Below are 15,318 nucleotides of genomic sequence, written 5' to 3' on the forward strand. Positions count from 1 at the left end.
TTTGCTATCTTGCTATTAAGTCACTGATTCTCCTGTTAGTCCCCAGTAGGGTGTGTCTTCCTCCTCTACAGAGGTAAAGTGACAGAGCAAGGGAATGGCTCAACTCGCCTTGAAGAAAAATCTGTTTTATGTCTCGCTTTGAGCAGCTGGAGCAGACAGAAGTGATTTTTTCCCCCTAAAATAAGCTCTGGGGCAGAGCTCAGGAGAGAAAAATCCAATTTTTGAGAAAATGCTGGTTATGTGGCTCTAGGTGCTTTTCTTTGCCCTGTGCACTTAATTTTATGCTCATTAAGACAGAAAAATATGCTCTGTTCTACTTCTGCACTAGGCTAGGGAAAGAATGAAATGTATCCTTCTTGCTATCAGCAAGAGATACTAAACACAAGAAACTACTCATGACTGCCTAACGGCAAGAAGGATCCTTAATTTCTAAGTGAACCTCCCATCTTCCCCCCTCCACCCCTCTCTACACAGAGACTAAGGCACCCACACTTTCCCAGTGGGAAATACGATGGCCAGCGGAAGACATGGGAGCACAAGCTGAGGCATTTCTCCTCGTTATGACATTGATAGAGACGATTGATAACTGGGATAATTAATGCATAGGTGTCAAGATCACACTAAGGCTTTATGTACCAGCACCTTCTTTTTCCAAACAATCCTATATAAATGCCTCAGTTTCCTGGTATCATTTCAGTGGACTTCAAGCTGAACAGCTTAAGCTTATATAACTAATTAGACTCTATTTCCATGACAGTCAATCACCAATTGCTAGCTCATTGCCTCCTGGCAGTCACAAATCCACACAGTGGGTAGGTAGATGGTTGGGCCCTACCCTGGATTAGGTGTAGATTAGATGAGTTTTTTTTAAACTAAAATCACAGGTCAGCTGCTTGTGAGTCCATGGGCAGCATGCCAGGCCTGCTGGTAGTAGACACAAATACCTTTATAACATAGGCACACTCACTGAGGACAAAGATTAAAGGGAAGGAGATCGTGCCTAAACTCATCTGACATCTTTGTAGAGTTGGAGGCAGAATAAGGTTGACCAGCTAGCCAAAAAAATTATGAAGCGCACTTACCAGAGTGCTCGGCACCAGTCTAAATGTTTTAGAAATACAACATTCAGTCCCTGGGGTTTAATCGACAAGACTAGTGCACATATAATAACACGTCGTGTGAGACAAAGAAGAATCCAGCATTAAATCCGGACCCTTCTGCAGAACTGGGCTCTCAGCCTTCCCAACGTCCCAAACTCTCTGCTGGTTCTTTAGCCTTCCCACATCTCTTCCACACCCTCCTTCACAGTCTCCTGTTTGAGACCCTCTAAATGCTAGTATGCTCCCTTCTCGGGCCTCTTCTCGATCTACACATTCAGCCTGGGGGAATGATCATAACTGAAACATCAACTACCATCATTTTGCTCTAGAACCTCCAACTCACAGACCCACCTGGATGCACGCCTTCAGGTCCAACAGATATCTCAAAAGTTGGATGTCCAAACTTGCTCCCTTCCCAGGATTCTGAATCTAGGTGAATGGCCTACTGTCCACCCGGTCACCCAACCTGGAACCTCAGGAGCCACCTGACATGCTTCTTCCTTTATTCCTACAGCCAACAGTTAGTTCTTTTTCCTAATCTTTCTCTTATCCATCCACTTCTCTCCTTTCTCCCACTCAATGTCATTCTCTGAGTTTAGGCACCCATTATTTCTCGCCTGAACCATGCCTGAGCTTGCAAACTGGCTTCTCTGCCTTCAGTATTGTCCCCGTCTCCCCTGAAGCTCCCCTCTCTGGCCACTCCCAATCTTTCATCCAATACACCAGTCACACCAGAACTACCTGCATGTCTGGGGGCGCCTGGGTGGCTCAGTCGTTAAGCGGCTGCCTTCGGCTCAGGTCATGATCCCAGGGTCCTGGGATCGAGCCCCGCATCGGGCTCCCTGCTCAGCGGGAAGCCTGCTTCTCCCTCTCCCACTCCCCCTGCTTGTGTTCCCTCTTATGCTGTGTCTCTCTCTGTCAAATAAATAAAATCTTTAAAAAAAAAAAAAAAAAGAACTACTTGCATGTCTCCATGTTTTCTCACCTCTATGTCTTCATGTGGTTTTTCATGTATTTTTCATCTCCATAATCTTCATGTCATTTTGCCTGGAACACTCTATCTTCTTCCTATTAATCCATTAAACTTCTCACCTCAAACATCACCTCCTCCAGGAACTTCTGATACCCTCCCCAGAGTCAGATTCCCCACCTTTATGCTGGGATCCAAATATTCCATTGTCTAAAGAAAATATTTAAAACACATGAAGTTCCTCTTCATCTCAAACTGAATGAGAGGCGGGGGGGGGGGGAATACCTTCTCATAAAAACTACAGGAAATAGACTTCCCATGATTGTAAACAGAGGTAAGTCTCTGTGTCCCCCATTCAGAATTGTGGTCCGGACTGAAGTTACCCAGTGGACACTGCTCCCGGCCACATTTGCTGGACAACACCTCTCTCACCCAGACTTTCACCATGCTCCAGGCAAAAGGACATGTTTTTTTCTTATACTGGCCTCTGGCTACTTCTTTAAGGCAAATGATCAACTGGATAAAAATACGTCATTTCTATGAAGGTGCCTCCTAAAATCTGTCTTCATCTGCTTTTCTTATGGTTTAATGTCCACAGCTGCCTGTGGGATGCTCCTCACAGACGGGGACAAGACTCAAAAGTTAACACAAACCTGTTTCCTTAACGATAAAGGGATGAGCAGATGACCTCCAAGGACGCTTTCCCAGATGACTAAAATGTCATCTGAACTCATTCTCTGTCCTAAACTGGCTCACTTGTGAATCTCCCCATTTCTAGGAATAGATAAAATATGTAGAGGGCCTAGTCATAGCAGCTCACTGTCCAGTCTCTGACAATGGTATTACAGGACGGTTAAGGGGATCTCTAATGTGTGCCGCAAAATATTAGAAATACATCAATACTCTCTTCCTCCAATAATCTAAAATAAAACTTCCACTTGCGTTAAGTTTTCCCAAACCTGTACATATCATACTACCTTTTGGAGAAAGGCATTTCCTTTCATGTCTTCTAAATTTATTTCTTTGAAGCTTCAAGAGGTGCCTTTAATTCCAGGATTTCAAGATTTGGAGAATAAGTCCATATGAATGCCACCCATACCTTCAGAAACTCGTAAGTCTTTATACAAGAGAAAAACAGTGCTCTTGGTATACAGGTTTTTGGTTCCTCAGTGAAGCCCATATTGGCCAAAACTGCTGATTTGGCAAAAGTCACCATATTGAATATTAAGTTTTTTTTGCTATGCTATAAAACCTTTTTATGCTTTTATAAAGTTGTTTATTATTAGCGCATAATGACATCTCCAAATCTCACTGTCACTTCAATGGAAAATTCTTCCTTAAACTGACCTGCAATCTGCACCTCTCTACCTGCCACTGTTGAGAGGCTGAGTTTCTGGAACATGAGACGGTTCCCATCTGACATTAATCCCAGAGTGAGCAGCCATTACTCCTAACCCATGTCCTGAGCCCGAGTTCACGGAGACAAATTCTGCCATACTGACTGATGGAAGCAACTGTCCAGAGGTGGGATCTGCAGATACTTCTGGAAAACAGGATGGCTCTCCCTAAAACAAACCCCAGCACCTCAAGAAGCTGTTGCCATGTGAATCCCTTCTTCCTTGGCCCTCTTCACTCTTAATACCACTGTTTTACTTAGGACTCCTTTCTCAACAATTTCAATCACAGTATCGTGTGCTGGTTAAGGGTCCAACTGCCTAGATTCAAATCTCACTTCTACGGTGTGCTAGATGTATGACCTGGGTAAATTACTGAATCTAGGTTTGCTTCCTTCATCATTAAGATGGAACTCCTGATAGTACTCCCCTCATGTAGATGTTATGAGGATTAAATGAGTTGGTAACTGTAGCGTACTTGGCACAGTGCCTGGAGCAGAGCAAGTGTTTCATAAATATTATTATTACTACGATTACAATTCTTCTTCTTCTTTTTCTTCTTCTTCTTCTCAATAGCTCCCTAACCAGTCTTCTGCCGCAAGGTCATCACCCTTCACCCATCTGTCTTCCAGGCTACTTCCAGGATACACTTTCAAAACATTTCTTGATTATAAAATACATATTTCATTACAGAAAGTTCAGAAAACATATAAGGGAAAAGTCACCCACTGACCAGAGAGACAACCACTATTGACATATTTCCTACCAGTCTTTTCCTTCCTTCCTTTCTTCCCTTCCTTCCTTCCTTCCCCTCCCCTTTCCTTCTCTCCTTTCCTCTCCTTTCCTTCCCTTCCTTCCTTTCCTTCTGTAACATAGCTGAGATGATCATTTATATACTGCTTGTGTCTACTGTCTCCCACTAAGCATGTCCCCATAAGTTAACATTTAACCACATGAGGTAGGGTTGGTTTGAATTCTCTGTTTAGGACCGGATACAGAGAAAACACAAACTGGAGCAATAAAGGACTGGCCCTTCCCTGGCTGAGGCGCACACTTCCCTGCTGCCGGGTTTGTGTGACGCCCACACTCCCCTGCCCGCTCCTCTCCTCTCCTCGCTAGTCCTCTCCGGGGGAATGCAGAGCTCTGAGGGCCCGGGCTGCTGGCCTCACCCCTGCCAGCTGGCCCCTGATGCCACGAAGACGGCGCGCGTGCTCTTGGGGTTCACTGCTGTTTCAACACCCAGCTTGGAACAAGAGTTTCCAAAAGAAAACACTGCCCTCGGTAATGACAACCAGGCCTGGGGGTTCAGAGCACTCTTACCGTCCAGCCACATCCATGTGACCACACAGGGATCTGGCTGACGCCTGCCGGAGGGCTGACTGAGTATCTTGTGGCTTCAGATGCCACTTGGAGCGCACTGCAAGGTCCTTCAGAGATGAGCCATGTCTCCTAATTTTTATCCTTCACAGTACTTAATACAGAGCTGGTAATCAATAAATGATTGATGACTAAAGTAACAGCCAACACTTTTCTTCCTTTTTAATACGTATGTTTTTACTTCTTTCTCTTGCCTTACTGCACTCAATACGTGTCGGGACTGCCAGCACTCCTGGAGTGCTTACTATGTGCCAGACACCAGTCTAAGGGCTGTACCCATGCTAGCTAATTTATTCCCTCCAACAGCCCTGGTGAGGGGATGTCATTATCATTTTCATTTTATGCATGAGGAAGTGATGGAATTAGAACTCAAATTTTAAAAACTAGTTTGATCAAATATCACCTCCAAATAATTGAATTCAACAACTAAAATATTTAGTAAGGACCACCTATGGCCTAAGCACTATGTAAGGTTAGGTCTTACACTGCAGGGGGGAGAAATACCTGACAGTGTACTAAACACAAGGCAGATGGGACAGATTCATACTAATGCAAGGAGGGAAAGGGGCAAAGGGAAGGGCCCACTTCCTATGATCGGAACAAGCTTCTCCAAAATGCTGAGAAATAAGGAGGCCCTCAATGTCATCTCATTATTAAGATCCAAGAATGAACAGGGTTAGCCCTCAAAGGGAACCACAATCCCAGAACATGTCTGGGAGCATTTGGCAGGACCCTGCACCTCTGTTCACCCCCAGACAGAAACACTGGGGCCAACGTTTCCTTGTTCCCCAAGTGATTCCTTGTCTGGAGTACAGGAGTCTGGGGTAGCTGGAATGAGCGGGACAGCCCAGCTCCTCCTTACTGCAAGGACGCAGCATCACAACAAATCACACCATTGACCCGACATTAATTTAACAAGCAGAGAACACAGCTTTTTTGTAAGGCCTGGTTGGTGTATACTAAAATCGCAAGAATTTCAACATGCTCCTCACTAGCATCAATGTGCTTTTTGAGCAACACGTGAAACACGTCTTTAATGGAACACACCATACACAGCAGAGAGCCACAGCCCTAGAGGAGACCTGGGGCTTCCCAACACTTCAGTGACCTCCCAAGACAGGAGCCCCCAGGCGCAGTCCTCACAGCCTTGCTCCTGATTATTCACAGGAAGGAAGGCAAGGCTCCTCCACTCTCTTACCCACACCACAGCCTCAGCCACAGCCTGGACGCCAACTGTGTCCAAACCCACAACTCAGAGCTCCAGGCTCTCGGCCCGTTCTCGGGGACCAGCACCACCCAGGCAGAGACCCCGGGCTGTCCGTACCCCATATGTCCTCCCAAGAGGTCCCTCCGCCCACTCTCTCAGTCAGGCCTGCGCTCCTTTTTGCCTGGCTCATGACATCTTTCTTAAAGGTTTCCCCACCACCAGCCAGAAAAGTCTTTCAGAAGCACAAGGTGACAGATCATTCCTTGCTTTACAACTCTCAGAAGCTCACTTATACCAATGAGGTCAAGTCAAACTCTTGACCCCAACTTGTTGGGCCCCTGCAAGATCTGGCCCCCGCCTGCCCCCCAGGCCACCTTGGGTTCATACCCACATGCACTCCGCCCCTTCTGCTCCCCCTAGACCAAGAGCAGTCCAAATAAGCCCTGCCCTCTCACAGCCACCCAGCTCAGGCCTCAACACCAGCACCATCTCGCACAGGCAGGCCTCCACGAGGCCTTCGCCTCCGTGTGTGTGACAAAGCACCAGCGCGTACCTCCACCGACGTGCTACACACCACGTAGCATCACTATCTGCTTCCTTCGCGGGCTCTTCCACTAGCTTGTGAGAACTTTTCAGTGTCCCCAGGCCCCCCCCCCCGGGGGGGGGGGGGCGTTGGCACACAGTAAATGTTTGCCAGACAAGAGACTGAGCCTAGACACCCAAGCCCACCAGGCCTCCATTTTCCCTGACCCCTGGGCGGACTTACCAACACAATCGCAGGTGGGGAACTCAGCCTGGGCTCTCTTTGCAGGTGTGTCCAGCAGACTCTTGGTGGGTGTGTCCAGGTACTTAAGAGGTGACTCCAGGAAGCCACTGAGCGTGGGTGTGAGGGGGTTCTCGGCCTTGGTGGGTGTGGCCTCCTGGCCCCCCTCCTCTGAATGGAAGCAGGTGGTTGAGAGCACAGTCACAGCCCCCGAAGACTCAATCTTGATTTGCTTGGGGGAGCGGGTAGAAAAAGGGCTCTCGGGGGCTGGGAGACACGTTGGCTGGTTCTCGGGGTCCTGAATGGGCACAGATGGGGGGCCAGGAAGCCCAAAGCTATCCCCAAATTCAGCTTCAAACTGCCGGATGAGCTCTTCCAGCTTGTCATCGGCAGGGGGAAGAGGGCCGGCGGAGCCCGGCTGCAGGGTCGCCATGGGGCTAGGGGATCTCATTTCCTGAGTAGGGGGCAGCAGGCTGTCCCCAGAGGGACTAGGTGCAAATAGCGCAAGAGAAGGTTCTGGGGGCGGGGGGACAGCAGAGCCCTGTGAGGCGGGGACAGGGGCAGGTGGATGTGCCTGCGCATCCTCAGAGGCTGGGGACCTCCGCCCTTCCAGGACGATCTGCCGCAGAGGCAGGAAGAGAGGCTGCGTTTCCCGTGGCCTGGACTTCTTGATCTGAATGGGCTTCCGGACGCTGGGCTTGAACCCAGGAGTGGCCTTCTCGGTTCCCGTGGGACCTCCAGCTGGTGTCAGGGGCTTCTTCTTCTTCTCCTTGGGTGGTCTGTCCGGAGGCCGTGGGGCAGGTGAGCTTGGTGGGGCCCACCAGCCCGGAGCAGGAGGCTCCGTGGGAGCGGGGAAGGAGGCATCGTGGGCCTGGTCCAGGAAGAGACTGCGCTTATGGTGAAGGTGCTGCTGCAGGGCGGTCTGGGCCTTCTGGTGGGCGTCGGGCTCTGCAGATGGTGCGGGAGCCTCCCTCTGGAGCATGGGGGATGGGGACGGGGCTGGGGAGGAAGAGGGCGCCTCCACCTTGACCTTGGGCTTGGTGGGCAGGGCCTCGGGCCGCTTGAATACTGACTGGATGTAATCACTGGCACTGCCCAACAGCTGCTCCAGTTCGGCCATGGGGTCAGGGCTCGGGCGGGGCATGGGCCAAGAGCTCCGGGGAGTTGCTGGTGGGGTGTCGGTGCCCCAGGCTTCAGGAAACTCTGTTCTAGGAGTTGCTGGCGGGAAGGCAGGGCCATCAGGAGCAAAGGACGCATGCTCTTCAGCCGGGACCACAGGCCACGAGGGGGCCCGGAGGTAGGACTGGGCAGACCGGAAAGGGGCAGGAGGGGACAAGGCCTCGGGGAGGGGGCAAGAAGCCTGGGAGGTGGAGTGGGAAGGCTGAGGGAGGGCAGAGGAGAGCTGTGTGAGGGCCTCGATGGCGATGGCCGTCTGCAGGCTGATGTTCTTTTCCTTGGCGATGCTCAGGGCACTCTGGGACAGGGGCAGGCCCTCGGAGGGAGGTATCTGGGGGACCTCAGAGCTGAGGATTGGCCGGGTGCTTGGCGCTGGGAGGCCAGCCTCAGCAGAAGGCAGAGTCCCTGGGAGCCTGGGCCGCTCCTCCCCGCCGTCCACAACCACAGACTTGATCTTCCCCTCCAGCCACTCGAGGTAGTCAGGGCACTCCGGGCCATCGCAGTTGCAGTTGGGTGGCTTCATGCCATGCCGAGCGAGGGCCAGGGCTGTCTGCAGCGTGTCCAGGTCTTCGCTGCCAGCAGAGCAGCCCTCGGGCCCTGACCGGGCTCCCCTGCTGTTGTTCCCAGCCTCGCGACTCATCTCACGGTTGAAGGTTTCATAGAGCCGGGTGCTAAGGGCCCCGTAAGAGGACACGGCTTCGGCCACAGCCGAAAAGGCCACCAGATCGTGGGCATCTTCCAGGCGAGCAGTGTGAGCTGGGCCCGGGGCACCGTCCCAGTTGGGCTTCTGGTCTACTCGCCAAGGACCCCCAGTCCCCAGCAGACTGGGTCCAGCGGGTTCTCTAGCACCATTGACCGGCGCCCCTGAGGCGCTTAGCTGCCGTGAGTCCCCATGGTACACTGGCCCTGAGTCCATCTGACCTGGAACAGGTCCATCAACTGGGCTGAGCTCTGAGCCTGTCTGAAGAAAGAAAGAGAAAAAAGGAAAAAGATGAGCCATGATAGTAGAAAAGCACTGTCCTGCTTCACACCACACAGATGCATACCTAAACCCTGCATTTCTTGCACACTCTGTCCCTGAAACAGCTCAAGCCTGAACTCATCTTCATCTTCAGGTCTCCTTGCCCAGCTAGTTGCACCAACAGAAAGGAAAGGCAGACCGTTAAGAGGTCCTAATCCAGAATTCTGAATGTTCTCAGATCCTTTTAGAGCCTAAGATCGATCATACGGATGAGGCTCCCCAGACACCAAGCATTTATTAAGGACTCACAAAAAGATCTTTAACTCGCAATGACCAAAGTGACACCGGGACCATGCTGATTTCGGTGTTTGTCGGGAGAAAGCTAACCAAACACCCCAAGAAGCAATATGCCGTTAAGTGTGTGGTATACGTGGAGGGGGCGAGCAGCTTTGAGGGACATACGCAGCCTGGACCAGAGGTCAGCCAGAGCTTTTTAGTGGGAAGGAAACCACGGTTTTTTTCTCTGCCTGTTACTGTCCTCACTTAAGCCCTGGCCGAGCTCTGAGAGCTGGTGACAAGATGACATTCCCACTCCCAGCCCCAGCCAGGCTGGAGAGAAACACTGATGATCGGACACCACGTGCGTTCAGCCCCTGCCGAGCCAGTCATGCCAGTCACAAGCAAGCTGCTAGTCGGACCAAGATCCAGGCCTCTTCTCAAGCCCAAGAACCACCACTATACACCTGATGTCCAGCAAAGCACACAGACGGGGGAGAGCAAAAAAAGGAAGGAGCCAAGGGGTTCAGCCCAGCAAGTTGAAAGCTAATACGAAGATGTGAAATTCAGTTTGCAGAATTCATCCCTCTAGAGAGGAAAGCTCTTCCTTACAGTAGACTGCCAACAAAAAAAATATAGAAGGGACAATAGATTTGGAAAGTCATCAGTGGATGCCACAACTAGGAGGTGAAAGCTTAATGGGGCACAGGATATAGACATGGTCTCAAAATATCTCCTCGAAAATCACTGAGTTAAAACAGCAAAGAGAAATCTGGCAGATACCACCTGAACCAAACGATCAGAGTACTCATCGTCACCAATACTGTGGCCAACATCATGAGACTCTTGATATGATACACTGAGAAGATGTAACATCACTCACACAGAATTCCAGCCAAAATGTACAACCCAAATGTAATTATGAGGAAACATCAGATAAACCCAAACTGGAGGGCATGTTAGAAAGCGCCTGGATTGTTGTCTTCAAAAATTTCAAAGACAAGAAAGACAAACATCTCTGCAAACATCTTGGGCTTACTGAAGAGACAAGACAGAGAAATGCATGTTCATGCGTTAGATCACGGACTGGGGACAACAGCTGGAAGGTACACCATGGGACATCTGATGCAATTTGAATATGGACGCGGATAAGATCACACTGTGTCAATCTCAGTCTTCTTGGCTTGAATCATTTTACTCTGATTATGTAAAAGAATGTCTTTGTCCTCAGGACACACACACACACACACACACATACACAACACACTGAAGTATTCAGGATAAAGGAACACAGTATTTCTAACTTAACCTCAAGTGGTTCAGAAAAATATGATATGCATATAAAAAATACACATAGAGAAAATGATAAAGCAAATAAAGCAAAATGTGAACAATTTTAGTATGCGGGAGTCCCAGGTACTCTTTTTGCAACTTTTCTATAAGGTGTAGCATAGAGTGGATTAAACAGATGGTTAAAAGATACTAGTCCCCAGACTGTGGAAGGTGCCCATCATGCACGGGCTCCAAAGCAGCGGTGGGAAGGTGGGATTTGGGATTAGCCCAGTGGAAGGTGAGCAGAGACCCCAGCCTAGGGTTTCCCACCTCATCTTCATCGCTGCCCCATTCTGGCCACAAAGGACCCTTGTGCTTTTCCAACATGCTTTTCTGAGCTTTGCACATGCGGTGCTCACTGCCTGGGATGCCCTTCCCAGCCTCTGTGGGGCCACCTTGGCTTATCCTTCAAGTACCAGCTCAATGGCACCTCCTCCCTGACCTGGCTGGCAGACTGCCCTGTGGCTCCTGTCCCCTGGGCTCCTGCAGCACCTTGTACATGCCTTAGCAGCACTTTCCACAGGCCCCTGCTATCATTCAAGCAGCTGCCTCCCCAAGCAGATGGGAGCTCCTTCATGACAAGGTCCGTATCTTAACCACTTTGGTGTCTCCTGCCCACAGCTGCTGCACGAACACTCTCTCAGCCCGGTGAAAGGCCTCCCATCCCCCACTGGCCACGGACGGGGCCGCCTTTCCCTGACTGTCTCTCCGAACGTGGAACTAGGAACGAAACCTTTCCTCTAGGAATGTGGTTGATCACCCAGTCGTCCCTTCCTTCCTTCTCAGAAACCTAAACCACGGTGACAGCAAAGGCAACGAAGTCTAAAGTGGCCAAATTTTACATGCTTATGTGTAAAAGACAGAAGGAGCATGCATAACCCCGAAGAAACATGAGAGAGTAGCGTGGATTTACAAAAACAGTGTCAGGAAGACTAATGCTGCGGGAGCTGAGGCTTCCCCAAAATGGTCAAGACAACTAAAAGGATTTAAAAAGTTATTTTTGGTTTGTGAACAAGAACAAGGAAGGGCTAGGCTGACACTTGGGCCTCTGAGTTCCCTGGGAAAGAAAATGCTCTTTAGACCAAAAAGAGAAGAAAGGGAAGAGTGGACACAAAAACGAGGGAAGTGAAGCCAGGATGGGTGCGGGGAGATTTTAAGAAATGCTAAATTCCAGTTTCTCGGCCAGGGGATCCCACTGATGCATTCCTCAACATGTGCCGGGGATCCTGGAAGAAAAACGCCATCCAGAGAAGGTGCCACCAGCAAGAAAAGAGCAAGCATCATTCCCAACTCTGGTGCACCGAGCAAGACCAGCCCCAGTAAGATTCCTGAGAGAGTAACTAAGGGAACCACAAGGAGCCAGGTTCAACAAAGGCCATCAACCCATCAACATCCAACTAACCTCACTGTTTTGTGTCGTATGGTTTTTGGACCAGGAGACTGGGAGATGTCCTGTCTGATAGATCACAAACTCAAGGACTGTAAGCCAAATCAGCCACAGATCTGTTTTGTTTGGCCTACATAGTGTTAGATTCTTGTTTGTCTTGCCAATATTAAAAAACCAAATTTTACATGAAACCGAGATTGTCTTGAAGGTCCACACTTCTACCTGGCTGACGAGCCGTGGCTACTGCTCGGGCCTGCCCCCAGCCTCACCATTCCATGCTGCTTTCTTGACACCAAGGCCAGGGGTCAGAGATTACTTATTAATTGCCTGAATTAGTTATCACTTCATTCATTTGTGTCACTTGCCAAGCGCTTGTAGACATTTGCATTTGCGACTTGGGCTATGGATGTTTACATTTCCTAAGGCCTGCCATGACCCCTTTGAGGGCCAGCAGTAGAGAATTACAGGCTAGGCAGGCTGGCTCACCACTGGCAGAATGACCATGCTCAAACTCAAGTGGTGTAGCAACCCGGGTGCGGGGAAGGGAGGAGTCTTTTTTTTTTTAAACGAATTTTTTATTTATTCATTTGAGACAGAGAGATACAGAGAGAGAGAGAGAGAGAGAGAGAGAGCAGGAGCAGTGCGGAGAGGCAGCGGAAGAGGGAGAAGCAGACTCCTTGCTGAGCAGGGAGCCCAGCATGGGGCTCGATCCCAAGACCTGGAGATCATGACCTGGGCCGAAGGCAGACGCTTAACCATCTGAGCCACCCAGGCGCCCCTGGCGGGGGGGGGGGGGTCTTTAGTGGTCTGCCATAGGGCTCTGTCCTCAGAATTGTCCTGTTATTATTTACCAATAATGATAGACAAGGCACACTTATTAAATACGCAGATGTTGAAAATAAGAGGGATAAAGCCATGTTAAATGAAAGGACCAGGTGCCAAAAGGCCAACAGCTGGAGAGAAAAAAATCTAACAGGATAAATAGGGTCTTATACTTAGTCCCCAAACCATATATGTGCAAATCAAAGATGGCAGTAATGCACATAAAAATGTCTTAGAGGTGAAAGACTAGCTGATGATACACACAATATGATGATCTGGCAGCTTCAAAGGGTCCTATAACCCAGGGTTTTTTGCAACTTCTTTACTATAATCCACAGTAAGAAATATATCTTACAACATGATCCGTTATGTATTTATATATATGACAAGTTGGCAAAATACTATTTCCCCTTACTAGACACACAAATCCCTCCCTCCCTCTGTTTCTTGTAGGTTGCAACTTTGTAAGCTGATTTCATAGTCTGCTAACCGGTCCCAAGCCATAGCTGGACACACACACAGCCATGACCTGACCGGAACAGGACCCGTAGCACAGGCAGCGACGGCCCCTCTCTGCCCAGACCATACCTGAACCCGGGCTTCCCTCGGGGCTGCCCCTGAGGGGACACAGAGCAAGCAAGACAGTGCAAAACCATAGAGGAACAGGTCCCTTTAGGTTCTGAAGAAGACAAAACTCGTGAAAGTCTTTACACACCTGACGTTTGTTAGTCTGGCACAGAATTAGACTTGTTTCGAGGGATGGAACTGGAAAATGGGTAAAGCTTTAGAGAGGGACACGTGGGCTCAATTTAGGGAAGACTTTTAACTCTTAGAGATGCTAACGCACCAACCCTTGTCCCCCTAAAAAGCAGGAGGCAGCAAGTTCTTACGAAGGGAGACTTTGAAAAAGGAACAAGGTAGTTATCAGGTGATTACTGGCAATGCTAGAGTATGGAGGCTAGTTGAGGGAGGCCCTTTCAAAGTCTCAGTTCAGAAATGCCCCAGCTCTAAACCCCTCCATGCCATCTCCCTCAATCCTCCATCCCCTCTGGGCTCCAGCAAATGCCACTCCAAGGATGTTCCCCGATGTTTGCATTTTGTCTGGACCTCTCAGCTGACCTCCAGCTAGCTCCACCCCCGGGACACGCTACAAGCCCACTGAGGAGCAGAGTGTCTCAAACAGAAGTGAACTCCCCTCCCCACCTGCAACAGCCCCCTTCCCAATTTCCTATTCTGGACAGCGTTCTTACACTCGCCAATGTTCCCGACCCCAGCATCACCTGTGTTCTTCCAATGCGCCTGACCACCAGACCCAAACAGGTGACCCCAAACAATTCTAGATGAGAACACCTCTGCTCTATCTCCTCCCTCTCCATGCCTGCTCCCCTAATTTGAGTCTTGGTGTGTGTGCACACTTTCTAACTGTCAACCTGCCAGGGGCTCCTTCAAGCAACTCCACGTGCCCCCAGCCCCACCCCACCCACTACCTCTGCTGATGATGCCTCACCTTCCCTCAAGGCTCCCAGCACCACTTCGTAACTCCTCCTCCCATTCCACCCACGCTCAGCCTCCAGAATTGAAGAATGTCATTTGCACGCACAAAGTACTTAGCGCGTGTGGCAGACTATCTTATACCCCTCCATCCCACATGTACTTCTCCCACGGAGAGGTGGGGTCTATGCTCCCTCTCCCGAACATGGCTGGGCTTGGGACAGTGATGGAAGTGGCCCTACATGGCTTTCAAAGCGGAACATTCTTGGGGCTCAGCCACCATGCTGTGAGGAAGCCCAGACTACATACAAAAGCCACATGCAGGTGTCTGAGCGGACATTCCCAATGGAAGTCCCAGCCAACAGCTGCCATCACCTGCCCAATGTGTGTGTGAAGGAGCCCTTCAAGGATTCGAGCCCAGTGGTCGAGTTACCTCCAGGTTTTGAGCCTCCCCAGCTGAGGCCCTAAACATCAAGGCCCAGAGACAAGTGTCCCATGCTGTGTCCTTCCTGACTTCTGAATCCAAAGGCTCCATGAGCATAATAAAATGACTGCTTTATGCCACTAAATTTTGGGGTGGCATAAAGACCAGACTCTATTTCAGGAACATCAAGACATTACTAAATGAAAAGAGACAGGCTATAAACAAATGCCCTAAAGCCTATCAGTGCTGTGAAAGCGGTCTACACAAGGGCGTAGGGTGAGGGTCATTTCTATTTGGGCAGGTGGACATGTGTGTCAAGAAAGATATCACTTTGGGGCGCCTGGCTGGCTCAGTTGGTAGAGCAAGAGACTCTTCATCTCGTGAGGTCGAGTCCCACATTGGGGGTAGTTTACTTAACAAAACAAAACAAGTCTCACTTCAAAGTAACCTTGGGGACAAGGCTTGAAAGATGGGCAGGTATTTGGGAGGGGGGAGGGGTGGAGGAATTCCAGATGGAGGGAGGAGCATACGCAAAAGCATCCAATCATGAGAAGGCGTGGGGGCCCAGGGAAAGGTAAGCTGTTGAGCACGGCTTGAGTATAAAGTATGGGAGGACAGGTGTGTGGCTCACAGCATGA

General features: G+C 49.9%; 1 protein-coding gene across 4 annotated transcripts in view; it reads right to left on the reverse strand.

Moving 5' to 3' along the window:
• The window catches only part of TET3 (tet methylcytosine dioxygenase 3), a 96,999-nt gene that overhangs the window by 39,487 nt on the left and 42,194 nt on the right, over positions 1–15,318 (reverse strand). For all 4 annotated transcript variants that reach the window (XM_021699247.2, XM_021699249.2, XM_021699248.2 and 1 more), the window contains one exon: positions 6,815–8,948. In XM_021699247.2, coding sequence (XP_021554922.1) covers positions 6,815–8,948 — 2,134 coding nt within the window. The remainder of the gene's footprint in view (positions 1–6,814; positions 8,949–15,318) is intronic.

This window comes from Neomonachus schauinslandi, chromosome 10, assembly GCF_002201575.2.
Source record: "Neomonachus schauinslandi chromosome 10, ASM220157v2, whole genome shotgun sequence".
NCBI lineage: Eukaryota > Metazoa > Chordata > Mammalia > Carnivora > Phocidae > Neomonachus > Neomonachus schauinslandi.